This window comes from Rhinolophus sinicus, linkage group LG09 (genome assembly GCF_036562045.2).
Source record: "Rhinolophus sinicus isolate RSC01 linkage group LG09, ASM3656204v1, whole genome shotgun sequence".
NCBI classification, from domain to species: domain Eukaryota; kingdom Metazoa; phylum Chordata; class Mammalia; order Chiroptera; family Rhinolophidae; genus Rhinolophus; species Rhinolophus sinicus.
In genome coordinates this window covers 53880941-53908511 of record NC_133758.1, presented here as the reverse complement: position 1 = coordinate 53908511, position 27571 = coordinate 53880941, and the positions used below count along the sequence as shown (strand labels likewise).

The following is a 27571-nucleotide window of genomic DNA, read 5'->3' as shown; positions in this document are numbered from 1 at the left end:
AACCTGAGTCCATTTCTCAGTTACAAGAAGAACTGCAGAACTGTGAGTTGATATATATATATATATATATATGTATATGTATATGTATATGTATATGTATATGTATGTGTATATATATATATATATATTAAGAACAGACACAAAACAAACAAACCCCTTTGCACCAGCCATTTTGCGTCAGCAACACCCGGTTACTAGTGGTTCAGCTCCCAACCCTGCACAATGGAAAGACTTTGTCTGTCTTGGAAAGTCTTTGTTCCCACATTGTGATGTGTATTCCTGTTGGAGATGTGAAAAGAAGCAAGTAGCTGTAGAAGTGACTACATATAACAGACTTATTTTTAATGTATTAAAAGGAAACAAAGGGGGCAGCCAGTTAGCTCGGTTAGAGCGCAGTGCTCTTAACAACAAGATTGCTGGTGACATCCCCGCATTGGGCCCTTGTCAGCTGCACCCTCCACAACCAGATTGAAAAAACTACTTGACTTGGAGCTGATGGGTCCTGGAAAAACACATTTAAAAAAAAAAAAAAAGGAAACAAAAACGTGGACAACTCTTGTCATTCAGCTTGGTCTAAGAAATAGTTACCATAACTACAGGGAGTCCCCAATATATATGCCTCCCAGGGTAGTAATAGGATCCCCAGCCAAGTAGCTTGTCTCTTTGGCCTTCAATACAGTAGACCCCATCACTTCCTGAACTCTCTTCTCCACCAAATTTGATCTGTACTTTGACTTTTAGAGCTGAAAGTAATCAAAGAAGATAATTCAGTTCACTCTCCAGCCAGTGGCAAGCTCTCAGCTCTATTTAAACATGTCCAGGACCATGCGGACACTTATTCTCACCAAGTTCCATCATTGAACAAGCCCAATAGTTGGGAAGTTCAGTCTTCACGTAATTTACTCCCATTGTTTACTCCCTGGTTTTGCCTCATGTGGCTCAACGGAATGTGCCTACTCTCTTTCCAAGCGGCGACCTTAAATAAATTCTACTTCTCATATCTCTCTATAACACTATCTACTCATTACTCCCTGCTGCAGTTTCTTTTTCTCCACTGCACATAGCACCTAACATCCTACTACATTGTTCCATGAACATAGGGATCTTTGTCACATTTCCTCACTGCCACATCCATAGTTTCTGGAAAGATACCTGACATGTAAAAGGTACTCAATAAATGTCTGTGGAGTGAATTAATGAATGAATGAACCGGTTCAATATGGAAATAAGAATAAATAAATACAATGATGGAACCGTTACGATGCCTTCAAAACAATTGACATAATGTGTTTGTTGTCTGTGTTCATTAACAGATAAATGCCAGCCCTTGTGTTTTTCCTTTAATTCAGGTGTACAATTCTAAATCAACAAATCACTGCAGCCCTAAAAAAGAGAGCAGCTTGAGTCAGCAGCTAAGCTGTTAGCATGGTTGACTTGGAGCTTGCGGAAACTCTACTTGCCAGTGTGGGTTTCCTACCTCACTCTTGTAAATGCCACTCATCACACATTCCTCTCTGGGTGCTCTTCCACTTTCAGAGCTCCTGGGTGGAGTCACTGAACAGCCCTGCCTCCCTGACCTAGCTTTTTTCAATTATAAAGATTGACGTGCAGATGTATAGGGACCCTGGAGACCTTTAATTGAAGTGGCTACATAAATATATAAGGTATATTTATCAGTACTGACTTCATACTCATTAATTTTTACTATTTTTACAATGTGGTAATTATTCTTACTAGTAATCATAACATTTTGATTAAAATGCATGTGCAAACTAGGCTGAAATAAAACATTAAACTATTTCAAATTTGTCATATTAATACACTTGGCCAATAAAAGAAAATAAGGAAAGATATGAAAATAAACTTTATGATATTAGGTATTCTGTGCTGTGTTACTATTAGTACCTAATTTAGAAAATATTTTGATAGCTACCAGTTATTGAGCATTTACTCTATATCAGACACCTCAGCCACAGTGTTTCTTTAATATTCAGCTCTGCAGTAGGTAATATTAAGATCCTCTTTGACAGATGAGAAACAGGAACAGCAAGGGTATCATTTGCTCAAGGTCAAACCACTAGCTAAGCATCAAACCTGAGGTCTCCCCACTTCAAGCTGCATTCGTAACCCTGCTGCATTTCCAGCTGCTCTTCCTACTAACTGCTATGATTCTGAATCTAGTCCTTAAGTCACCAAAGCATTTAATGAATACCCAGAACTGCTTGTAAAGTAGACATCTCATCTTGGCTCCTAAAGAACTTTAAGCTGGTCAGACAAATACATATGTGAACAGTTCAAGTCCAAGATAATATAAACTTCTAGGAATTTACAGTGAACTGTGAGCTGGTGCCAGAACAACTTCATAGAAGTAGATTTTAAGGTGGATTCAGAGGAGGGAGAAGACCCAGGATTTCCCAAAGAACAATCCGATGACCACCTGTATTGGAATCATCTAGGCCAACGCCTAGGCCTTGGTTTTGACTTTTTCCAAACAAAAATGAGAAACCTCTTTTTTAAATCAATTAAGGTTGTGATAGGATTAGTTTTGAGTTATTTAACAAGAAGTAGAACAGAATGAATGTAAGACCAGTCAGAAGGTGACTGTACAAATTTAGCATATGAGAAGTATTAGTTATCTATCACTATGTGACAAATTACCCCCAAACTCTATGGCTTTAAACAATAAACATTTATTGTCCCACAGGTTTCTATGGTCAGGAAATCAGAAGCAGCTTTAGTTATATGGTTCTGGACTGGCATCTTGTAATCAAGATTCAGCTGGGGCTGCAGGTAGTTGAAGACTTCACTGGGGCCACTAGATGGCTCTTCACACAATCCTCTCTGTCGGGGTCTTCCAGTACCTTCATGACGTGGCAGCTGGCTTTCCCCAGAGCAAGTGATGTGAGAGTGAGCATGGTGCAAGCTGCAGTGTCTTTTATGACCTTGCCTGGGAAGTCACACACCATCATGGAATATTCCGCAGTATTTCATTGACCCCCCACAGGTCAGCCCTGCTCAGTGTAAAGGAGACCACATGCAGGCCTGGTCACCGGGAGGTAGCCTCCTTGGGGGCTGTCTTGGAAGCTGTCTTCCCCAGGCAAGCACCTGAAGCAGACTGGGCCAGTGAAAATGAGAAGACAGCATTGATACGAGACCGTTTATAGGAATACTTGATTTCCAAATGGCTACAGAGAGAGCAAGAGGAAGAAGTCAAATATTATAACTCAGGTTTTTGTATTTAGGACATGGAAGTAGCACTAATTGGAAACGGGGGAAGGGAAAGGAAAGCAGTTTGGTGGAAGGGACCAGATTTTATTCTATTTATGTTAATTGAGAGATTTGGTGGAATCTTTAAGAAAGGGGTCAACTTTACAGAAACATTTTCTATAAAGGGCCAGATAGTAAATATTTCAGGCTTTGAGGGCCTCTTACAGTCTGTCACATACTCTTCTGTGTTGGGGGGGGTTTATTTACAACCCTTTAAAAATGCAAAAATTTTTAGCACATAGACAGTAGTTTGCCAATCCCTGCCCTAAGCAAACTGTCCTATAACAGCAGAAAATACCATTATTGAACCTGATAAGAAGTCAAGACTCAAAATCCACATTAGTACTTCGTGAGTGAGTACTCATTAATTTCTTGCTACTTGCCTCTTTTACTGTTGATTATAAAAACTCTTACAAGTGATTATAAAAGATAAAAAAAAAAAAAAAAGCACAGCCTCGCTACAAAAGTATGTTGTATTGATGAAGCCTAGTGCTCCTAATTCCAGCCCGGCCCAGGAGTCCCCCCCAGGGATTCCACAGCCCCGCGACATCCAACACCGGCAGTTACAGCACCGTGGACCATGTCTACACAGGTGCTTCACATCTCTGTCTGGTTCAGTCCTTTGAGGTGGGCATTTTACAGCTGAGGAAACTGCAGCTAAGTGGTCACGTGACCTGCCCAGATTACTTCTCATACCTACAATCCCATGACTGGCTCACAAAGGGCACTCTCCTTAGCCACCAAAGTCACCAGAATAACCCTGCCTCCTCTTTGGACACTGAAGTTGTAACAGAACCTATAAAAATCTGTTCTTAATATATTGGGCATTCATTCAGGCTCAGTCATAAGTAGAGATCTGCTAGGGAAACTACTCAGGAAAAAATATATATAAAAAGAAACTTAACAGACACACCCAGTAATTAACTGCTATATCAAAGCATGGCTACCCCTTCCTAAACGTGAGGACAGAAATGCTGGAGGCAGACAGTCACCCACTCTTTAGAAGCCAAAAAGCCACTGTCGTGCGGGAGACCCTGCTCGCTGCGCCATTTGTCGTGCGGGGCGGCCTGCGGGGTCTCTGCTCCCGCTCCCCAAACAAGAACACAGGACACGGTGAGGCCAAAAAGGAACACCCACGGAGCCATAGGTAGGGGAGTCATACCACTATATTCTCTCTGGCGGCACTATACTCTCAATGGAGGCTGGATTCACACTGTCCGCAAACCGCCATCCACACTTGCCAGCCCAGCCACCATCTTCTTGCTAGCCCCCATTCTTTCTCTCTCTTCCTCCTCTGCTAGCGTAGCCACAGCAGTTATATTAGTGGCCAATGGCTCACTGGTTACAGCTGACGGCCAACTAGCCACAGCTGATGGCCATGCAATCACAGTTGGCCATTTACTACCTGAGCCAACACCTTTCTATGTGAGGCCGAGAGCCTGGAAACTACTTTCTGGGGCTCTGCCCCCACAGCCACTTTCTCAAATCAGACACATACAGTATTAATAGTTGGTTCTAATGCCATGGGTGGAAGAGTCTTTACAGAATACTCTGTGTCATTACTTTTCCTATAAGAACAGAAGCCTCTGACTCAAGAGAGCGCCTAGCACCACTTCAACAGTCATGGCGTGGCAGCAGCTGCCTAACCAGAAAGCACCAACACACAGTCGTCAGGATGGCCTGACGGGCTCACAGCACTGGCAAGCCCGGCTTTCAAGGCAATATGGAGACTTCTCTTGAACATCATCCACTACTGGTTTATCTGAAGAGTTCACACAGTAACTAGGACATTCAACCTTTATTCCTACTACCAGATTCAAGGGCCACAATCACAGGCATGTAACGCTGGAAATGAAGGAAAGACTGAAGAATTCTGGATTTATTTCTATGCTTTTGGAAAAATAATAAAACCTTCGGCCAGTACTATGACATTAGCAGAATAACTAGTTTTTCCTAATACTTATTTCTCCTCCAAAAAACTAAACTGTTTGGTTTGGTTAAAACATACATAAGGAAAATTGTATCCCGTTTCATGTTCAGAAACTAAAATGAAAAAGGGATGCTTTATGTTACTTGCTATATGCATGTCATTAAAAACCCATCTACTAAATTAACACTAAGGGTGGTGGTTAATGGAAGATAATGAAATCTGTTAAATAAATTGTGTGTGCAGAACAACTGTGACGTTTGTAGAACAGGAAACTAGTACTAGCTAGTCAGCAGCAGAACAGCAGGCAAAGGCCCCACACCCAGCACTGGATGGAAGAGTCAGTGCCCCGGCCTGGTGAGCAACATGGCCCAGACCTGGCAAAACCCTTGGGGCTGACAGCCTGAAATCAGCAGTGTTAACAAGCTCCCAAAGCCAAGCTCGGGCTCTAATGTTTAAGACCACTCTGCCAGTCCTGTGAAACAGCATTCTTTTTGAGAAAGCCAAGGGGAAGATGCATGTTCTATGATCACAGCAAACTTGAGTCTTGAAACCCACATGAAACTTCTATTGAGTGTTGCGAGGTATAGAGTGTGAGAAAGCCATTCCCTTTTTCACTCTGATATTTTGGTTTCTGGGGAAGGGATATCAAAGATTTAAATTAATTTAAAGATTTAAATTCTTGTTTAGTAAACAACAACAAAAAACCTTTCCACCAAAAAAAAGGAAAGGTAAGCCATAGTCCAAGATGCAGCAAATTCACTCCCTTTCTAGAATCCCTTTTCAGTGTGTCTCTACCCTGCACTAATCACAAATGTTCCTTCTGACAAACCAAGTGTAGAGCAAGAGTGAACAGCCCCACAGCCTAGGGTGGATGAATGCTGCTTAGCCTATGTCTCTATGTCCTGGGCATAGGGAGCCCAAAGGCCAGGTGTTACCTGTGCCTCATGTTCTGGTGCAGGCCTGGGCTGCGAGGCCCTCCAACTCTGTGTTAGGTCAGCCAATCACCCAATCCAAGGCCTTACAACCCTGCGGAGAGAACAGCACTGAGGAAACTCCCGGGGGGGGGGGGGGGTGGCCTGTATCTACATTTAAACAGGTAAGATAAAGTCCTCTGTCAGGTACCATCATGCTTGTGTTCCTACACCTCTGCATCTCAGAAAATGAGGCTACCTTCCAGGTGCTGGGGGTACCTACTGAACATCAATGCCACAGCGATGTTGACAGATACTCATTATGAAACAATACTGTATGATTAAAATTGAACTTTTGAATATTTTCTCAAATTAGAAATCCAGGTTAAATTTCACGTGGCTACCCGCACCCAGCTTTCGTGATACTTTATCATACATTTGCTTTTGCGCTTATGCTGAATTCCAAATAGAAAGAGTTGTACAAATATTGAATCTATTTCCAGACAAAAATGAAAGTTACAAAACCAAACAATTTTACACTAAACAAATTTTGAAAATAATCACTACTACTTTCTTACTTAATGACTTACCCCCTCGAGGGAAAAAATGTATTTATAATGGAAAAACTAGGAAAATTTAAAAAATCCAACAAATAAATATGCTTATTTTTACTTCACTCCACCAAAAATTTGAAGTGGCCAAATAACACATTTACAACTGTCCTTGCCCTAAAAAGCAATCTTCCTCCAAAACTACACTGGGACCTCTGTGTACCCTAATCATTGCAGAGGATTCAAGAGATTCTACCCATTCTGACACATGTATTACTGCTTCAAAAACATGGTTTCCAAACCACAAATTCCATGTTTCCCTGTAGACTAGAACTCCCTTCATGACAGTTTTTAGACCATTACCTCCCTGAGTCATACCGAGTTACCTCGACAATGTTGAATAGCAGTGGTGACAGTGGGCATCTTTGTCTTATTCTTGATTTAATGGAGAAAGATTTCAGTCTTTCACCATTGAGTAGGATGTTAACTGTGTTTTTTTTCAAAAATAGTTTTTATCAAGTGGAAGCAGTACCCTTCTATTTCTACTCCTAAAATATTTCTAGAATTTATTTCTATTCCCAGAATAGTGTTTTTATCATGAAAGAGTGTTATGTTTTGTTAAATGCTTTTTCTGCATTGAGATGATCACATGGGTTTTTTCCCTCAGTTCTATTACTGAGCAATAAAACATTGATTGATTTTTGTATGTTAAACCATCCTTGCATTCCTGGGATAAATCTCACTGGTCATGGTATGTATCCTTTTAATATGTTGTTGGATTCAACTTGCCAGTATTTTGTTAAGGACTCTTACATCAATATTCATAAGGAATATAGGTGGTTAGTCTTATTTTCTGAGGGTGTCTTTGTCTAACTTAGGTATCAGGGTAATACTGGTCCCACAGAATGAGTTAGGAAGTATTCTCTCCATTATTTTTGGAAGAGTTCCAAAGGATTGATGTTAATTCTAATTAAGGTTTGGACTTTTCTCTGTTGGGAGGTTTTGAATTACTGATTAAGTTTCTTTACTGCTATAGGTCTGTTGAGATTTTCTATCTTTTTTTGTTTGTTTGTTTGTGTGTTTTTTTGTTTTTGTTTTTTTAGTTTCAGGTGTACAAACCAATGTAATAGTTAAACATTTCATCCCTCACAAAATAACCCCCCTCCCCAAATCTATTGCCCCTCTGACATTGTATATATCTATTTTCTATCTTTTTTAATCAGTTTCAGTAATTTGTGTGTTTCTAGGCATTTTTGTCCATCTCATCTAGACTAATTTGTGGGTGTATAATTATTCATTGTATTTGCTCATATCATTTTATTTCTGTAAGGTCTATAGAAATGTTCCCACTTTCATTTCTGATTTTTTTTTAAACTTGGAATCTTTTATTCTTGGTCAGTTTAACTAAAAACTTGTCAATTTTTTGTATCTTTTCAATGAAAAAACTTTTGGTTTCAATAATTCTGCCTATTGTTTTTCTAATCTCTGTTTTATCTCCTCTCTAATCTTTATAATTTCTTTCCCTCTATAAGCCATGGGTTTAGTTTTTCTTCATTTTTTAGGTCTGTAAAGTTAGGTTGATTTGAGACCCTTCCTCTTTTTTAACGTAGGTGCTTATAACTATGAATTTCCCTGTGGGCATTGCTCTCACTGCATGTCATACATATTCATATGTTGTGTTTTCATTTTCATTCATCTCAAGATATTTTATAATTTCATTTGTATTTGTTTTCTTTAAAGAACTGGTTGTTAAAAGTATATTATTAAAATTCTACATATTTGTGAATTTTCCAGTTTTCCTTATACTATTGATTTCTAATTTCATTTCATTATGATCACAAAAGATACTTCATTTGATTTCAGTCTTTTTAAACTTACTGAGATTTGTTTTTTGGCCTAACATATGGTCTATCCTGGAGAATATTCCATGTGCTTTTGAGAAAAATGTGTACTCTTCGGTTACTGGGTGAACTGTTCTAAATATGTCTGTTAGATCAAGTTAGTTTATTGGATTATTCAAGTCCTCGATTTCCTTATTGATTTTCTGTCTAGATGTTCTATTTATTATTGAAAGTGGATTACTGAAGTCTCCAACTATTGTAGCATTGTCTATTTCCACCTTTAGTTCTGCTAAAGTTTATTTTATATACTATGGTGTTCTGTAGTTTGGTGTGTCTATGGTTATAACTTTCATATTCTTGATGACTCTTACAACAAATTTTTTTTTTTTAAGGAGGGTGCAGCTTACAGTGGCCCATGCAGGGGTCATACTGGCAATTTTGATGTTATTAGCAACATGCTCTAACCAACTGAGCTAACCAGATACCCCCTTTTATGACAATTTTTGACTTAAAGTCTACTTTTTCTTCTGATATTAGTATGGCCACCCAGCTGTCTTTTGGTTACTATTTGCATGGCATATCATTTTCCCTCCTTTCACATTCAAACTATTTGTGTCTTTGCATCTAAAGTCAGTCTTTCATAGACAGTGTATATAGTATGATCATGTTTTATCATCCATTCTGCCAAACTTTTTTCTTTTAATTGGTGAATGTAATCCATTTACCTTTAAAGTAATTACTCCTAAAGAAGCACTAACTTCTTACATTTTGTTATTTGTTTTATATAAATTTCATTGCCTTTTGTACCTGAATTCTTTCCACACTGCCTTCTGTTGTGTTTGATTCATTGTTTTTGTAGTATACCATTTTGATTCCCCCTTGGTTTCCTTTTCTGTATATATTTTTAGTTATTTTCTTACTGGTGATTATAATGAACATCTTAAATTCATACAAATCTAGTTTTAATTGATACCAATTAAAATAGTCTGATAAAAATGAACGTAATTTCATTTTCAATTGGAGATACTATTATCAAACAAAAAGCATTATCTGAAGAAACAGTGAAACACAGTTCTATTTTTCCTTTATGGAGGAGGCCTTCTCCAAAGTTTTTATAATTTGAAATATACTGAAAAAGGTTTTACATTTTACTTTTGAACATGGGAAAATTAAAACTCCCAATTGGAAGTACCTAGAAGCTGATAAGACAGCAGAGTGCTTAAAATCACAAGCAGTGTTACTGCCATATTATAACAGTGGCTCTCCCTTTGGACACATCTGAATGATGAGAAGTGACACAGGCCTTCAGCACTTGGGGTCGCTGGTCCCAGGATGACAGGACAGACTAGTTAGTTGCAGGCCAAGGACAGAAGACTTTGCTCTCCTGACCAATTCTGTTTCTGATTAGAGAGCTAGCTCACGGTACTGTCAACCACACATGTCACCATTGGAGATGGACGCCCCTATTCTAGTGTGCACAGTGATGAGGGGAAGAGAAAGGTGCATGGTGACACCATCTGAAGTGACAGATGGTAGTTAGATATGTGTGAAGAGACTGGCGGTGAAGACTGCCAATTAAGGGGCATGTGAGGGAAACGGGGAGTGATCTGAAAAGAGAAAAGCTATTTAGTGAGATCCCAAGAGTTGGCAAGAAAGATCTGGGAGCTGTTGCTAAGGAGAAAATAGACAAAGGCACAAGAACAATCCAACTAAATGCTGACGGGGGGCAGCTAGGCTGTGGGTAGGGCCAGCTCCTGGGACCCTGGCTTAGCAGTCAGGGAATGGCAGAGTGGTGGTTTCATGGCCCTTGTCCTCCACCTGTTAGAGGTCTTCTTCCTCTCGGTCTCACTCAGCAACCAGGAGAACTCTGCCTATGCCTCGGCGGAACCTCCTGTCTGGTGAGGTCACCATGGAGAGCCAGGCGGAGGTTGTGAGCAGGCAGGTGGCAGACTCCAGCAGATTCCACACCTCTCCCAGACTGAACCAGTGAGCTGTATTCAGAACTCACTTCATTCTTCCTTTCTTTCCTTTCTTTCCTCTTTGATTTTTTTGGGTGAGGCATCTGATTAAAGATTTAAAAAGTTTAAAAAAAAAAAGAGATTGAGGAAGTTTAGCTCTAATGTATGAGGAAATAGAATGTGACAGAGTCCACAATTCAAAGTGACACCATCACACACACCACACTGCCCACACTAACCACGCTTACCCCGCAGGCAGGCTCTCTACATGTGGTCACTTTAGTGGTGCATCCACGGAAGAAAAGAGACCCAGCAGCAGACCATGACCTTGAGTTCAAGGTGAAGGTGTCTGGCAAACCTAGGTTTCAGTGACTTAAGCAAAATCAGGAAGAAGTTCTTAAAGAAGTTTGAACCACACGGCTCTCGTTTGCTGATTGGGGCACCAAACGTGTCCACAGATGCTGCAGACATGCAGACAGATTGACCATGGGAAGCAGGGCCCAGAGCAGCACAGTGTACAAAGCCAACAGGGTGAGGAGTTTCAAGGCAGGAGTATAAGGATTCCGTAAAGGGAGGGCAGCAGGAAACTTTGACTTTCTTATGAAGTATGAAGATGACTGCTGATCAATTAATATCAAATCAGTTCTGACAGTCCAGCCACTGCTGACCTAAGAAACCAGGGATATTTGTGAAGCTCAAGGAGATGCTAAAAATGGCTTTTGCCACTAAAACGAAACGGCCAGTGGCAGCCGCATGACCAGGTGCTGGCTTACAGTAAATGAGGAGGTGTGCAGACTTTCTCCTCACTGCCATGATGCCACAAGGGCACAGAGTAGTCTTTAAAAGAACATGGCAAATGTTCAAGTCCAACCCAAATTAAAAAATGCTCCCATTAGCTCAGCTTTTAACACCCGCTGGCCCTACTAATGAAAGCCTCTTTACTATGCACAAGTTGCAGGAAATGTAACCAAGTGCTTCCTTAGAGACAAGATAACAAGTGTTCAGATTTCCTGCCATGAAACAAGGAGATGAATTAGGAAGATGAACCTAATGGTTTTTCTCACTACCGAGGACACTATGGAGCATAGGGCTCCAGACCCGCATGCAGCTCCATCACAGAAACATCCTTCCCGCACCTCACACCATGCACATCGTTAGCAAGTTGCTAAATTCTCTACCGGGTTAAAGAATACTGTAGTTCCCACCGTTCATCACAAGATGCAGGTGCAGACCCCGTTAGCTCACAGCGCTTTCAGAATTTTCAATTATCCACTCAATAGCAGCCCATCCCTGGAGCAATACAGAAAGATTTCAACATGGTGTAAGAAATCTGCCTCTCACTACAGATGGAAGCTCCAAGCCTGTAATTTAAACAACAGAAGAAAAGTGCTGCAGTTTTAAAGACACAGCAGTAACTATTTGTGAGCAACCTTTCAGTGTAAGCAGGCAGTTTCTCAGCTCAGAAATAAGGTGGTATGTTATTCTGCCTAAAATGCTCACGCCAGGTTGGGCTATACTGATGCTGGCACCCTTTATCTACCATCACCTCCCGAATGCAGGACAGCGGGAAGCAGCAGCCACCCTCGTGGCCTCCTCCATGTGTTGTCCCTAAGCTCAGCTCCTGAATCCCTGGATGAGCTGCCTGTACATAGTCATCTCTTGTGCCCACCCTCAGGTCACCAGCATCTCCCCAACTGACCAGGGATGCTGTCAGACGGTAATTATAGCTAGGATAAGGCAGTGATTCCACATCAGGCCTTCAACACAGCAACCCCTAAGATAAGTGAATAAAAGAATTAGTTGGCCACACTGAGTTTACCCTGACTTTTCTCATAAAAGCTCTGACATGCCTTTGGCCTCACCTAGTATTCACTTACTCCTATAATATTTTTTTCAAAAACAATTAGCGCGCCTGCCTAAGCCAGACCCTTGACACACAAAGGTCAGTAAGGGTCTGTCTCCTTCCAGGAGGGCTTGTAGTGGGGACACGATGTGTGCAGCTTCGGGCACCTTGGTTCCCCTACCTTCCCTGAACTGAGCTAAGCTACTGTATATGTTTCTCAAATCTGGATTTTTCTAAAAAATGGGGCAGATTGGCTCTTCTATTAATGACTAGACTGAAGGCAAACCATAAGTGGTTTTCCATTAAATTGTGACTCGAGCATTGTAGGAAGAGAAGTACAGCTTAGACAGCATCTAACATCTCAAAAGTGAAGACACATTTCTGACCAAAAACAAAAACAAACAGACAAAAAAAAATTAAAAACCAGCAGAGAAAGGGAGAGGGGAAGAGTCAGGGGTGGTGGTGAAGGGAGGACAGCCTGGGGAAGATGTGAGCCTGTGAGGTAAGCTACAGTTAATAGCCAAGGCGCTGCTCTGGCAAGTGGCATTACCTTGAACTTCCACACATCCAAGCTGTCTCCATCAACTCTGCTGCAGTGAAGGGCAACCTGGACTCTGTGTACAGTCTCTGCCTCACTAAGGCTGAGCCCTCTACCCAGGGACTCCAGGGAGGACGGCCTCCTGGGTCCATCCTTTCTCCTCTCACCTCCATCAAGCTCATTCCCCAATCCTGCCAGAGGGGAGATGCAAAGGTGGCAGCAAACTCCAGGGAAACTTCGCAAATGGAGAGGTTCGGCTGAAGCCACATAATGCCTATCAAATATGAAACTACTAAAAATCCCAAATATACTGCCTGACAATGTAAACACAATCTTTTTTATGTGTGGGATTGGTTTTGTTCAGTGAGCCTATGATATTTCAGCTCTTTGAAGTGGTAGTTGCCTCTGCCAGATTTACCCCACACTTTCCCTTCAGAGAGGCCAGTCTCTCTTGCCACACGTTTTTAATGTAATTGTGGAACATGCTGTGCCATTATGAGCTTAGCTAGACAGAGAGCCCAGCACTCAGGATTTATGGGACGACACATTTCACCCCCTTATTCTGGCACTTAATAGCTAGAGCACACAGAGCGCTCGGACTAACATCCATACCTTCTTTGCGTTGGATGATATTGTGTTGGCCATTAAACTTTCCAGATAGCTGCCAAGGCTGATCCCCTTCACAGTGATGATGGCTTCTTGTGTGAGCACAGTCCTACAGAAGAGCAAGAAGTAAAGGGCTGAGCAGCCCTGAGGGGGGAGGCTCCACCCCACCCTGACCTTGGAGTTCACCGTGTCAGTGCCAGCAGTTGACGACGTACATTTCAGGGTTCTCTGGATGGGGTGTGTACACCAACCTCTCATTCACCGACACCAAGTTTGTGAGTGTGATCTTAAAAACAGAAACAATGGCTTTATATTCTATTTCTCTAGCATTTCTTCCCAAACCATCTGCCCATACTCTTCCAACCCCAAACAGCACTAACTGGAGCCAGAACATAAGAAATATGTAGGTCCAGGAGGCACCACCACATTAAGTCCCAGGGATACTGCTTCCTGGCTGCTGCTCCTGCTGTCACCTGCCCTCTCTCCACACCCCACCCAAACCTGAGCTGGGCCTGCCTTCAAGGGACAGGTATCCCTCACTTTTTGAAAGTTCACATATGCCACTGCTTTTAGGATTGACCTACATTCATCCCCATTTTTGCTAACCAAAAGAAATCCGAAGAGGATCTTTGCTTTTATGAAAAAAACATGAAAAGCTAAAATAGCGTTCAGGGTTTGCTTTGCAGAGTCGTTCTAGGGGCAGCATGTACCCCAAGCAGTGGGAGTGGCCCTGCCAATCTCCTTCCCGGGAACTACACTCCGCCTCTCAGCCACCACAGCTGTGAACTGTGGCTGTGAGCATCTGTGCTTTATCTCCATTTACTCTGTGTACCGGTTAGCAAGGTGTATCCTAAGGTAATTGCTTCTTCTCTTTATACCCTTTAGGCTTACAAAAAGTTTCATAGGCACGCTCTACTTTCATATAATGGGAAAACCTGTTCTCTCAAACTGCCAAACCCTCAGCAGAAAAGGACAAAATATTGCTGGGTTAGCATGCAGGTAAACAAGCAAGAAGCTTCTCCCCCACCAGGGGCAGACCCTGGCTTGGGATACTGTGTCCTGGGGTTTCACAGGGCAGAGCCCTGAATCTACACAGACTAGAGAGCAAGTTGGTATAGATTTTGCCTCCTCCAGTGCTAGCCCCTTGGGCACATTTTTAATCTTTTCCATTAAAACCTATTTAAAATAACACTGTCCCACAGAATTTTCTCTGATAAAAGAAATGTCCTATAGCTGTGCTGTCCATTGTGGAAGCCACTTAACAGGTGTGCCTAATGAACACTTGAAATGTGGCTAGAGTGACAGAGGATCTTTTTATTTTACATAATCCTAATTAATTTAAACGGAAATAGCCACACGTGGTTGCCACATTGGCCAATGAAGCTCTAGAATTTTATCTTTGTTCAACCCAATTTACTCTTCTAGCAAAGAGCCAATTCCAATATAAGACCATTTTGTAAAAAAAGTTTAAGTGGTCAAAAGCAATATAATCTTCCAGCAATGATAAACTTAAAGCATTTATCTTTTGCTCATGTAATAATCTCTCACTGAACTCCTCCCCCTGGCTTCACTGTTCCGGGTAAGTGGTTAGCCCGGAAATCTCTTTCCTCCTATTGAGCGCAGAGTAATCAGAAGAGTCTTATTAGCTACAGTTATTACAGTGTGTGGAAATATTTAACAACATTAATGATTAAACTCCGATTAGCTGTTATCATTTTATGTGCAATGTTTCTATGTTAGGCACTGTATTTTATAAACCTTATTTCCTTTCATTAATCCTCATAACAATGCTATGAGATTTATTTTTAAGACAAGGAATATGAGACTCAGAAAAGGTTAATACGTAACATATGCAGTCATACAACCATATAGTGATAATTTCAGGGTATAGGTTCACATGTGTCCTACTCCAAGCCCTATTTCCTTGCCATTAGACCTTACTGCAGTATGAACCATACCTCTTTACTGACAAGTAAGCTTTCTTGAAGGACAAAGTAGAATTTTCCAAATAGAGGAGAGAGAACAGAATACATAAATTGTCAGGAATGGCTGATGGTGGGGATACCTGCCAGGCTCCCAGTGACTTGACAGCAAAAGGTCTGCCTGGGATAAGGGAAGGGGGCCACTGGCAAAAGTTGAAGATGGCACGCCAAGGACTGTAAGTAGTTCCGAACCTAATCTTCCAGCACACGGTGACACGATCCACAGAGACTTTATAAAATACACCCTGTTCCTAGCCCATGCATTCTCCCCAACATGTTCTTTGAATGTGCATTAGGCCAATATGTTTTTTGATTGAGAGAAGTGAGAGGGGAGGAAAGGAGGAAAGTCACTTTTAAAGTTGCTAAATCCGAAGAAAAATAAAACTACTGCTAAAAATCATCTCTGCTGTTGCAAATCAGGATAGCAGTTATCTTGTGGGGGGGTGGCGTGGGGGGGGGTCACATTCTGTCTCCTGATCTGTCTGCTGGTTACATAGGTGTGTTCAGTTTGTGAAATTTATCATTATGTGCATTTTTGTATACATTTATTTATTATACTGGAATAAAAAGATAAGTAAATACTACCAAATAAGTTCAGTCTTTCTAAGGAAAATAAAAAAAGATCACTTAGACATTACACACTATCACCACAAAATACCAACTCCCTTTCTCATCTTAGGCCATTGCTTACATTGGTGGAACAAAGTTCCATTTTCTTTTTCACTGGATCCACAACAGAATGTTCTTTGATGTATGTCAAAGTCCTACTGGTTCCCAAAATCTAAAAAACAAAGCAAAACTAGCATAGTGATGTGTTAAAATTTCATTTTGTAGCATGAGACAGAAAATACCATTTACTAATTCCTGTATCTACACAGCTGGGGATACAGTGATGGACAGCCCCTGTGCAGCAACTTCTGGTGCTTCTGTTCTAGCAGGTGGGACAGACATTAAACGAATGAATTCAAGTACAGTATATGACAGCAGCAAATGCTTTGGAGCATTTATTAAAATGGGGCTGGGGCAAGAGTGCAGGGAAGGCCCCTTTGCCAGTGGCACAGCCGGGACGGAAGAAGGGTGAAGGAGGGCGCCATGCCGAGGTCTGGAGTTGACAGCAGGGACAACCACGTGAGGCGGTGAGAGGGCAGCCATCTGCGAGTCAAGGAGGGGCTGGAACAGACTCTTCCCTCCCAGCCTTCAGAGGAAACCACCCTGTCAGCACCGTGCTCTCGGACTTCCAGAGAGGAAACAAAGGCTTGTGGTTAAAGCCCCCAACCCTGTGGTGTTTTATTATGGCAGCGCAAGCAAACGGATACAAGACTGGAATGATGCAGAGAGGATTCTGTGGTGGCGTGGGCTGAGGGTGGGGGACCCTTGTCACATGTCAGGACTCACGGAAATGAACAGTTCAAGGAAGTCTACTGAAGAACAAACCATCTATTGGGCTTCCCAGAAATACCAAGTGGGCACTCTAAGTGAAGGCTTTCATTTCCTGCAGATGGGTGCCAGCCAGGGCAAAGCTGGTGTAGCTAGGGCGATTGGGGGCACAATGCGGGTATAGCCACGGCCACACAGGTGTAGCCGGGTGAAGCAGGTATCAGCAGGGGTGGTGCGGGTACCAGCAGGGGCAAGCAGCTGTGGGCTCACCGCTCTCACGAGGCTGGGCAGCCCCCACTCGGTGCTGAGGAGGCGGTGGCTGTGGAGCCGGCCGTGGCAGTCCACACTGCGCTCAAGCACATCGACTGCCATGACACACGGGTTCATCGGATTCGGGTACTTCCTCATAGCAGCCTTGATGACTGTGTCCCATGGGTGGCTGGCAGGGAAATATAATCACCCAGCATAAGTAGACAATTCCTACGGTTTGTAAAGCATTCCAGAGTGGCACTGGGAGCAAGAGATGCTGTGTGCCACAGAGTGAAATGAAAATCAGTGTTTGCTGTTATTAAATGTTTTCCTTTTGGTTTTAATTAAAGGTATATTCAAACACATCTGAGGAGTCAGGCCCCAGACCCGAATCCTGGATCCTGTGATCCTTGGGGACTGACCAGGGGCAATCAGAAGGCTTTGCCACCAGGCCTCACTGGGGAGCTGGTGCAAAGACAAGGCCTTAGGCCCTGGCGGCTATGCTCACCAGGTCAGCATTCCTAGCCCAGGAGTCTCCACTCAGAGGCTTCTTCATCCCTGGGGGCCGTTGGCTGAGGCACTTTCCTTCCCTCTGGCTCAGCACTTTTCTGTCCCAGTACTTCTCCTTCTTCTGCCCTTCCTCCAGTCCATAAAGAGGCAGAAGGCTTTAGTTTGGGGCTTTTGGGCAGTGAGACAATTCTCCCCATCCCCTGCCTGTCACCCTGTGCTGTTCCATGGAGGGGATGGAACACTGGGAAGTTGGCACCATTTTTGCCTCTTGCCTACACTGTTGCAGTGAATGAAGGTTTGGGTGTGACTTCAACTTGGGCTCCTTGTCCTAACTGACCACCTCAACAGCTGGCAGCTCGACACTGTTCTCACAGAAAAACACATCTGCCTTATGCATAGCTAGAGCAGGCTATTGCTCCCAGCCACTGGTGCAATATGAAGAAGCAACTACTTTGTTTCAATTTCTAAGTGGTACATGACTTGAAGTGGCCACATATTTTTTCTGGTTATAAAAAACATGGGTTCAAATTCTGAAAAAAGAAAGGCATGGAGAAATAAAATCACCCAGAATAGCACTTTTTCAAAGATAACCAGTTTGTGCAGGAGTCCCCAAGGGTGTTCCGTGCTCTCCCTGAGGCTTCTCCTGGCTCCTTCTCTGGCCCTGAGCCCTTGAGGTGAAGAGGTGCATACTTGTATCCCTGTTTTGTTTCCTGTCATCAGAGGTCCCAAACTAGGTACTCGTTGCCTCACTACTTTCCCCAGCTCGGTGCTTGTTTAGGCTCAAAACCTCAGACACAAGTCTGGTGGGAGCCAAGTCAGGTGCCATCAGGGTGTCTTTAGGGTAAACCTTCCCCAGTAGAGCTTACTGTCCTAATTCTTCCTTCCTTCCGGATGTATGTGCTCCTAGGAAGCATCTGAGGCCCTGCAAAGATGTCTCGATGACACTATCATTTTTCCAGAGGTACACAGGCACATTTGAATAGCATGTGTAGACAGAGCCCAGACTCAAGAACTAGACACACACACACACACACACACACACAAACACACACACACGTGTGCACACATTCTTTAAAAAAAATTAAACTGCGATCACGCTCAATATATGAACTTATCATCTGCTTTTTCTATTTAACTGATGATGAACATTTGCCTACATCATGAAGCTGTTTTCAGCAATGTGATTATAAATAGCTGCACACTAGGTCATCCTGTGGATATTTACATTTAACCATTCCCCAATGGTAGGTTATTTAGATTGCTTCCAATTTTGCACTGTAAAATAAAGACAGTAGTGAAACATGTACGTACACTAGTCTCAACATACCTAGTTTTTCCTTAGGGTAAATTCCTAGAAATGGAATTACTAACTCAAATATCAAAGGTTATGAACATATTGAATGTTTTTGTCCCATATTTGATGTCCTTTCAAAATAGTATAATTTATTGACTATTAATCTACTTCATCCTCACAAAACTCTTGTCCCAGGTCAAAAAGTTAGCAACAGAGTCCAGTCTAGAACCAGGTTTCCCAGCTCCCTACCCTATGTTCTTTCCATTATATTCCAGGGCCTCTAAACTGTCAAGAGCCTGGTCTAGAATCCCTTCTCTTTAACAAAGAAATGCTTCTTCACACCATGGAATCATGTTACTAAGTTAATGTGTTCTGGCTTTAACATAAAGAGATGAAGAAGCAGAGATCTGGCTGGTCCTGTTCACTCTGTAGGATACAGAGAGTGAGCCCTTTCTTCTCTGAGGAAGAACTGTCAGGGACGTGGTCATCTTGGGAAGGAAGGAGAATCTAGAGATATGTGAAAGCAGAAAGGGTCCCAGTTACACAGGCAGGCATTCTCAATGAAATAAGCTGTGAGCCTTGTAAGTCAAGTTCCCAAGGGTTGTTCTCATAAAAACCATTAATCTAAGAATAGGCTATGCCTTTTAAAATTACTTAAAAGTACAAGTTGAGGAAGTATTTGTATTAAGCATATCTCACACAATAATGCTTCTTTTATATAGAAAACTTGCATCTTTCTAGTGATTTAAACTAAATACAACCTGATTAAAATACTCACATAATAAATAATTCCACTAATTATAAAAGGATAACCACACAAGTTAATATCGACAGAATGGAAGGAAAGGGTAAACATAGTATTTTTTAAATAACAAAGTTTGAGTACAGCAAGTCAGTATCACACAATTCTTGGTTAAAGAAAATAGTCTGACACATTCAATTGGCAAAACCTGAGAAGTCTGGCAACATCAAGTGTTGGAGAGGATGTGGGAATATGGGACGACACAAACTGCTGGTGGACATAGGCTGGCACAATCCCTGAAAGTGCAGTTTACCTAGAGATGGGGAGAAGGTGCGACCCACCTGTCAGGGTTCTCAGCTGCCTGGGTTAGGCACACAAGGAATTGCTAAAGTTTATCCCCAGGAGGAGCAGTCTATGGCTATGGTTCATGGTAGCCACAGTGGAGTGGGAACCATCCCCACGATGGGAGGCCTCTGTGCTCCACTGCAAGGCGGCTACATGGAGCACAGTGCTGGTGCCAGGAAGGTGGGAGGATTCATTCCAGTTCCCACACTATGGAGTGGGAAGGAATAACCAAGGCTTCTCTCTATGCACTGTGAGGTTGTCAGAAAACAGGAAGTGGGATGAAATTATAGGATGTCTGGGATTTGCTTAAAATAATATGGAGGAAGAAGCAGTGGGTGGGGATGCATGAAACCAGACTGGCTGCAAGAGAGCAACTGTCAACCTGGGAGAGAGCACTGAGTGCTTATTATTCTAGTCTCCACTTTTGCATACTTTTGAAATTTCCACATTAGCAAGCTAAAAAAAAAAAAAAAAGAAAGTAAAGATGAAGGTACCCACAAACAAGGCAAAGTGCTGCTGCACCCTACCCAAAGCGACTGTAGGCCCAGACCAGTGGTTCTGAGTGTGGTCCAGGGGTTTCCCAGACCCTTTCAGGAGGTCTGCAAGGCCAAAACTGTTTCACAGTCCTACTAAAACATGATTTGTCCTTTTCTCTCCATTGACATTTACACTGCAAAAACAGCAGTGGGTAATTGCTGGCCTCTCCCCACAAATGAAGGCCAGGGCCCCAAACCGCAGTCGTAGTCACTGCTCACTGCTGTGCACTCAGGAAAACCACGACAGTGTTTCTTAAGACTATCCATGATAAGGTTGGTGCAAAAGTAATTGCAGTTTTTGCAATTATTTTTAACTTTTTAATCCGCAATTACTTTTGCACCAATCTAATAGTAAAACTATTCATTTGATTACATCTGGACCTGGGTACTTTTAATACTGTGAGTCAGGGCACGTAGGAATAGCACAGAGTGTTTCTGCTGCAAACAGAATTCCACAGAGGCTGGGGAGGTGCTAGGCAGCTGTTTGGGTGGCGGGCCCAGCTGGCTGCTTCTTTCCATGTCCAACACTTCTTCTTGAAACAACTCAGGGACAAACTTTGGTTATTCAGACTGCAGTATTTGGCAGACATTTTCTCGAAAATTAATGAAGTAAGCCTAATTTCAAGGAAAACAACGTAGTATTTGTTGCCAACAATAAAATTTGAGTTGCAAGTGAAACAATAAAATTTGAGTTGCAAGTGAAAATTGGAATTTTAGAAAACTTATATTTGCTCCCATGAACTTGATGACTGCCCCATACGGTAACCTAGTGAACCCATGTATTTCAACTGACCAGTGCAAGATGCCACAAAATCACACATGGGTGAAAGACCCACTCAAATCACAGGACAGGCCAATGACTCGGGTCACTATGGTTTCAGATTTTACACTGAAACACCTTGAGAAACTAACACTTGTTTTGTTGTATAGCAAAGAATAGTCACAGTAACTTTAAAAAACTATTAAAATACTCATACCTTTTCCAACTGGGTTTTATTCACATACTATGTGAAGCTGGGTTTTATTCATATACTTCAACCAAACAACAGATTGTAAAACACTGCATGTAGAAGTAGATATGAGTATCAAACCATCTTTTATTAAGCTAGACATCATAGAAATTAGCAAAAAAAAAAACAAACCCTGAAAATACTGCCAGTCTTCTTACTAATTTGGGGGTTTGGGGGAAATACAGGGTTTTTTAAAAATAAAAAATGTTATTTATGTTATATAATGGGTTTACTGTTATTTTTAATGCATTAATAAATATTTAATATCTGTTTTAATTTCTAATATGGTAAATATTGATAGCTATAATTCATATAAACAAAAAAGTGTTTGGGGTCCCCAATATTTTCTAAGAGTATAAAGAAGTCCTGAGGCTGAAGAGTTTAAGAAATGCTGGCCAATGTGGGTCCTTGATTAAATGAACCAGAAATATATACAGAGGTGGTCACTAAAGAATGGTTTGTAATATGATTGGGAAAACGTAATGTCCTTTGAATAAGAGAAAGGATAAATTGTAACATTTATACAATGGAGTATTTATATAGCTAACATATATATATATATATATATATATATATATATATATATATATATATGCACAAAACACACTCAGATCTCAAAACCATACTGTTGAGAAGGGAAATTGTCAAAACATCTGTAGAAGATGATGTCATTGATTTCTATTTTAAAACAACAAACAATATTACATATTGTTTATGGATAAACACACAATGTAGTCAAATGGAATATACACCTTCAGAAGGATACCCTTCCATACACAATTCACAATCTTGAGAGACAGGGTACAGCACTGTGGGAAGGAAGGCTTCAACTCTTATCTGTAATGTTCAATTTCTCGCATTTATATAAAAAAAGGTGGGGGAGGGGTATTTTTCCTCTACTCCTGGCTAGGAAGCAAGCCTGCTTTGGGGCATCATCTCCTCCAAAGCCCTTACTTTCTGAGATGGACATTACCAGCTAGACACTTTTCCAGGTAGCTGTTGGAATCCATGGAGTGTATGGCCTTGAATTTCTGACAAAAATGTACTTGTATTGGCTCTGTTTTTAAAGCTTATATAGGTCTACCTGAAACCTAAGTCAATGCTGTGAAAATGAAATTTATAAACCTGTCAACTTTTAAATGCCCCTTTCTATATTTTTATATTTCAGACCTATATTTTTCATTACTATTTAGACTATCTTAAACCCTGCTAAGGTATAACATACATGCTAATTGTGATGGCTTTCCCAAAGGGTTCTCCATTTTGTATGCGTGTTTATATTGCTCTCCAGTCCCTGGGGGGTTTCTCTGGGATTGTGGACCAAGAAATCTTGATATAATCAGAAGTTTTTGTGTCTAATTTTTTCATGTTTTTCCAGAGCAAATTAATTTTGATCAAATATTCATCTGATAGCACAACGAAAATATATAAAAAGGAACAAGTATAAAAAGAAAAAGAAGTATCTATCATCCTCAAAGAAACAAAAATCAGGGATTTCAACAGACTCAGCAAGAGAAGAACTCCACAATAAGCCCAGCCAGAAAGGCGGGCTTCCCATTGTGCTGTGCCACGACACAGTACTATGTCATTTGAAACCAGGAGGCCACAAGGGCCTACCCGACATTGTCCTCAACCAGCTGCACTCCACATTTGTCAATTTTCATTATGGCCTTTTGCTTTCAACTTCAAAAATCAATGGCAGGGGATCAGTATCAAGTCCACAGCAGCTTGGAGATTGATTAGAATTCTTTTGGTGGGTAGCCACCCTCATCATTTTGGAAGGGCGTCTCATCTCTGTGAGATTCCTCAGCCCCTCACTGAGCACCTACTATGTACCAGGCACTGGCAGGGTGTCAGAGATACAAAATGGATGAAGTACTGATATAGTCCACCATACGGATGCACCTCAAAAACAATTAAGCTAAGTGAAAGAAGCCAAACACAAAAAAATGCATATCGTATGATTACATTTATATGAAATAATCCAGGAAAGACAGATCTATAGAAACAGAAAGCAATTAGCAGTTGTCTTGTGCTGAGAATGGTAATGGCGAGTGTCTGTAAATGGGCATGAGGGGTTTTTGTAGGATGACGGACATTTTCTAAAACTGGTCTGTGATGATGGCTGTACAACTCTAAATTTACTAAAAGTTAATGAATTGTACACTTTAAATGGGTGGATTTTATCAATGGTGACTTTTCACAGCTGACAACTCACTTCTGCTCGTAAACCAACATTTTACAAACTTCTAGGATAGTCCTTGTTAACTGTTCCACCAGAAAACAGCCCCACTGACCAGACATCTACCTACAGTAGGCAATGGCTTAACTTTTCCCCTCAGCATCTAGATGGTGCCAGTTATGTCCCATCCTTGGGAGAACCGAGAGAACAATCTCTGGAGTCCTTCTCACTGGGGCTTTCACTGAGTCTCTCAGGGAACCCCAGTTCAGAAAAACTGCAGGCTGTACAAAAATTAACACTAAAATTAGATCCCATCAAGTCTAAAGATTTCATTAAAAATAATTTAGAGGTTTTAATCACTTGATAAATTTTTTATCATCATTTTACATAAAAAGGCCAAAGGATGACAATTCCATTTCATGCAATTTTTAATTTTTTAAAAATTAATTTTTAATTATAGTTAACGATATTTTTTTCAAAAAAGAAATGTTTCTCTAAGTAGGGTCAGGGTATTTAAAAATCTTTATTCCTTTAAAAAATATTAAAGAATGATTTCAGAGTGTCACTGATGGATCACTTAAACCGAAAATACCATTTAGGTCACGAAGACACTTTTAGACTGCTCCCCGTTTTCCATGCTAGCTTGGAGGCCTTCCATGCCATAAGTGCATTCCATGCCACAGCCCCCCACATGGTTTCTCCATATCTGGCTTTCTCCTAAGCTTCTGGGCTGCTGTGGACCCTTCATTTAAAAAAAACGTATGTGTGATCATTTGCTCTGCATAAATCTCCACAAAAGACCGGGCCACTCTTCGGTCCTCTAATATCACTAGGACCCCGTGTCCCTTGCCCCAAATGAGAACAGGGTGTAGGCGATCTCAGGCCTGCTCCTGGGTGGGCTGAGGAGTGCGCACTGTCACGTTTCCGGGTCCCTCCCCGCCGCGTCCACCCCACCAGGGGCGCCACGCCGAGGGAGGGCGCTCTCAGCCCCAGAGGTCGGGCCCTATACAACCAGCTCAGATGCACCCGCGGCTCCGCCCTCCGTGGCCCTCAAAAAGAAAGGGCGACCCCCTCCCCCGCGCTTCAGTAATCCCACCACGGCCTCCATCAGTCAGGCGGCGCCTCCATCAAACAGCACTGCACCGTCTCTCTACCTAACGACGCCTCTAGAAGGGACAGAAAGCCTGTGCCTCTTTTTAGGAGGCCGAGGCAGGCAGTGGTCTGGGAACGGTCAGCGCCAGGCTGGCCAGGCTCTGCGAGGGCCAGGTCTGGGGTCCGGCCTTTCTTGGCCTCCCCCAGCGGCTCGGGGCCAGGAGCCGGCGCCGGCCGGGACCCCATAGTGGCCCGGAGCCCGACCTCACCCGAACACGTGTTCCGAGTTCCAGATCTTCATCGTCGCCGGCCGCCCGCCGCAGGGCGCCGACTCCTGGCTCCAGACTGAGGCGCTCCGGGCTGCTCCACCCTCGGCGCGGCGTGGGCGTGGTGAGGGCGGGACGGGGCGGAGCGTGAGCAGGGCACTCGCGGGTGCTACCAGCTGCGGGTCACCTGACCGTGCGATCTGCGCCGGCTAAAAATAGGGATGCGGGAATCTACTGTTTTGGCTGACTCAACCTGCGCTGAGGCTGGGAGGTGCGCCGACAGCACCCGCTGCAAATGAGGGGGTGGAAGTGCGGGGCGAATTCTTATAGTTCAGGTTGTCCAAGTTCTCTTGAAGCCCTTTCTGGCCAGGCGGGTTTCTACCGTTAGCAGCACAAAATACAGCCAGCCCAAAATACAGTAACTTCACAGAAGAGGAAAAACCAAAACAGTTAGAGTATTGAATAGCATTAAACCAGAATGTGGTGCACCTCAGAGGCAGTCTGCTAAAGAGACTACAAAGACAGCAAGAAATTTCACCCTTTTACAGAGCCAGGCAGGTGTAACCCATCACATCCATGTTCTCAAATGAGAGGACTTGACAGCACCATTTGTCACAGAGAGTTCATCCTAAATTATCCTGGCAATAGGAGCAACCATGTGTGTTTGCTAATGGTCTTTATCCAAAGGGGAAATAAATTTCTCATGTTGTTACCACAGAAGGTAGGTTTGCAACTTGGACCCAGGTGCTCTCTGGAAGTTAAGCTAACGTTTCAGAAATGGCTCCCAGGTCCTTGAGAAAAAACATTCCTGGGTTGTAAAACTGGCAAAGGCCCACTTAGCTTTTAAAACCTCAACAAGACAAAGAATTTACAAGTTTTCTAGAGTAAACGCTCTAAGAAGAGAAAAAGGAGGGGCTCTTTTCCTTTGCACCAGGGAAAAATCAGTTTTTTCTTTTACATTTCTATTTCTATTTACCCTGGACTACTACAAAGTTCAAGTGCAAAGAAGAGAGATGCCTGGTTCGAGAAGAAGGTGACCTTCAGCAGAATGAACAACTAGCTTGCTACTGAATCTCGCATCTAGCTTGCTACTGAATCTGGCACCTAGTGCAATACCTGGCACCAAGAGGGCATCTCAAGCCTACTTGTTCAATGAGTCAATGAAGTGGAAAGAGCACCAGCACCAGCCAGAAGACTTGCGTTAGGATCCTGGCTCCACCATCCACTCATATGGACTTTTACCACCTAGGTTTCACCTTAGTCACCTTCCCTAATTGGTTCTACTATCCCTGTTTTATAAGTGATCCAAACGGAGCTTCAAGGAGATGTGAAAGTGCCCTCCGTGACCACACTGAGGGACAGAGTTGAGGAGCCAGGTTTGCACGATTCCCCCTCACAATGTGCTTTCGTGACTCCTAGTTATAAGCAGGCTAGTTGTGGAACACTTCCTATATGCTAGGTACTGAGCTAGGTACTGTTAGATTGTGGGTTTTTTTTAAGTGTCATCATTTACAAACAGCATTTTCCACAAACATATATTGAGCATGAGGCTGAAGAAATTGGGCTTTTGGTGAGAGTGAGAAGACATTATAGGTAAGATAGTTTGTGTAACTCGCTCCAGGTCTGAGTAATGAGCTGCTGAATTTGCTCTTCTTGCCATGTGGGGAAACTAAGACCCTCACCAGTAGTGCCCTACTACAGAGACACAAAACTGAATGGTGGAGCCAGAGAACTGAGAACTGGGGTGAAATGAGGACCACCTTCAGTCCCTTTATGATCGCAGCACAGTCTCACCACTACCTGCACTTGCTTCGCCTACAAACTGACTTTACACACAGCTATGGGTTCTCATCAGCCAAGCTCAGGTGTCATCACATCTGTGCATCACTCCCGTTTCTGATTGTGTCACAGCCTGTATATTCCTCCCTCCGAGACTCAACACAATGCATTATGATCATCTGCTTGTTTCTCTGCCTCTCTCACCAGGATTAAAACTTTTTGAGGTCAGGAACTAGGTTATCATTATTCTTGGTATTTCCAGAGTCAGAAACATAGCAGGTACTCTTTAAATCAATAATTGTTGAATAAATAAATGAAAGCTATATCCCTCCCGGCTTGAAGTCCTATGCTGATCGTTCCATTTTTGGTCAAAGTCCACCCTCTCGCAGCCTCACCTCTCTGGGCTCCTCGCTCTGTTGTAGGATGTCTGGTCCAGGATCAGCAGCAGCTGCTTTGCCTCAGTGCTTATTATATGAAGTCTGACAATTAAGTTCTCGAACTCATCCTAGAAAAAGTGCTACATATCACATTGCTGAATATCACTATGGTCACCTTTCGAAGTACTCGTCTTGGGAAGCTATGCACTGACGCCAGCATCTAGTCCACCCTTCAAAGCAATTTTGGAACTCTTTTTCTGGAATGGCCATTCAGAGCTCTTGTCATATTGTACTTGATGTCCTGAATGTCATCAAAAGGTCTTCCTTTCAATATTTCCTTCATCTTTGGATAAAGAAAGAAGTCATTGGGGGCCAGATCAGGTGA

At 42.5% G+C, this 27571-nt stretch overlaps 1 protein-coding gene across 10 annotated transcripts; it reads right to left on the bottom strand.

Moving 5' to 3' along the window:
* Window positions 1-126: 126 nt before the first annotated feature.
* On the bottom strand, window positions 127-27571 carry PRELID3A (PRELI domain containing 3A). 10 transcript variants are annotated; one of them, XR_012498803.1, is made up of 7 exons: window positions 25034-25180; window positions 17075-17243; window positions 16119-16208; window positions 13661-13731; window positions 13452-13554; window positions 6133-6223; window positions 127-3185 (listed from the first exon to the last, which is right to left on the bottom strand). XR_012498803.1 is itself a non-coding variant. In XM_019711369.2 (7 exons), exons 1-6 carry the CDS (start codon window positions 25063-25065, stop codon window positions 11695-11697), a joined length of 519 nt encoding a protein of 172 aa, XP_019566928.1. In that variant the 5' UTR covers window positions 25066-25178; the 3' UTR covers window positions 9446-10562; window positions 11664-11694. The 10 variants fall into 10 exon arrangements, 8 of the variants coding, with proteins under 8 accessions (XP_019566930.1, XP_074196504.1, XP_074196503.1 ...); XM_019711369.2 differs by lacking the exons at window positions 127-3185; window positions 6133-6223 and adding exons at window positions 9446-10562; window positions 11664-11748 and having other exon boundaries at window positions 25034-25178; XM_074340401.1 differs by lacking the exons at window positions 127-3185; window positions 6133-6223 and adding exons at window positions 9446-10562; window positions 17562-17693 and having other exon boundaries at window positions 25034-25123.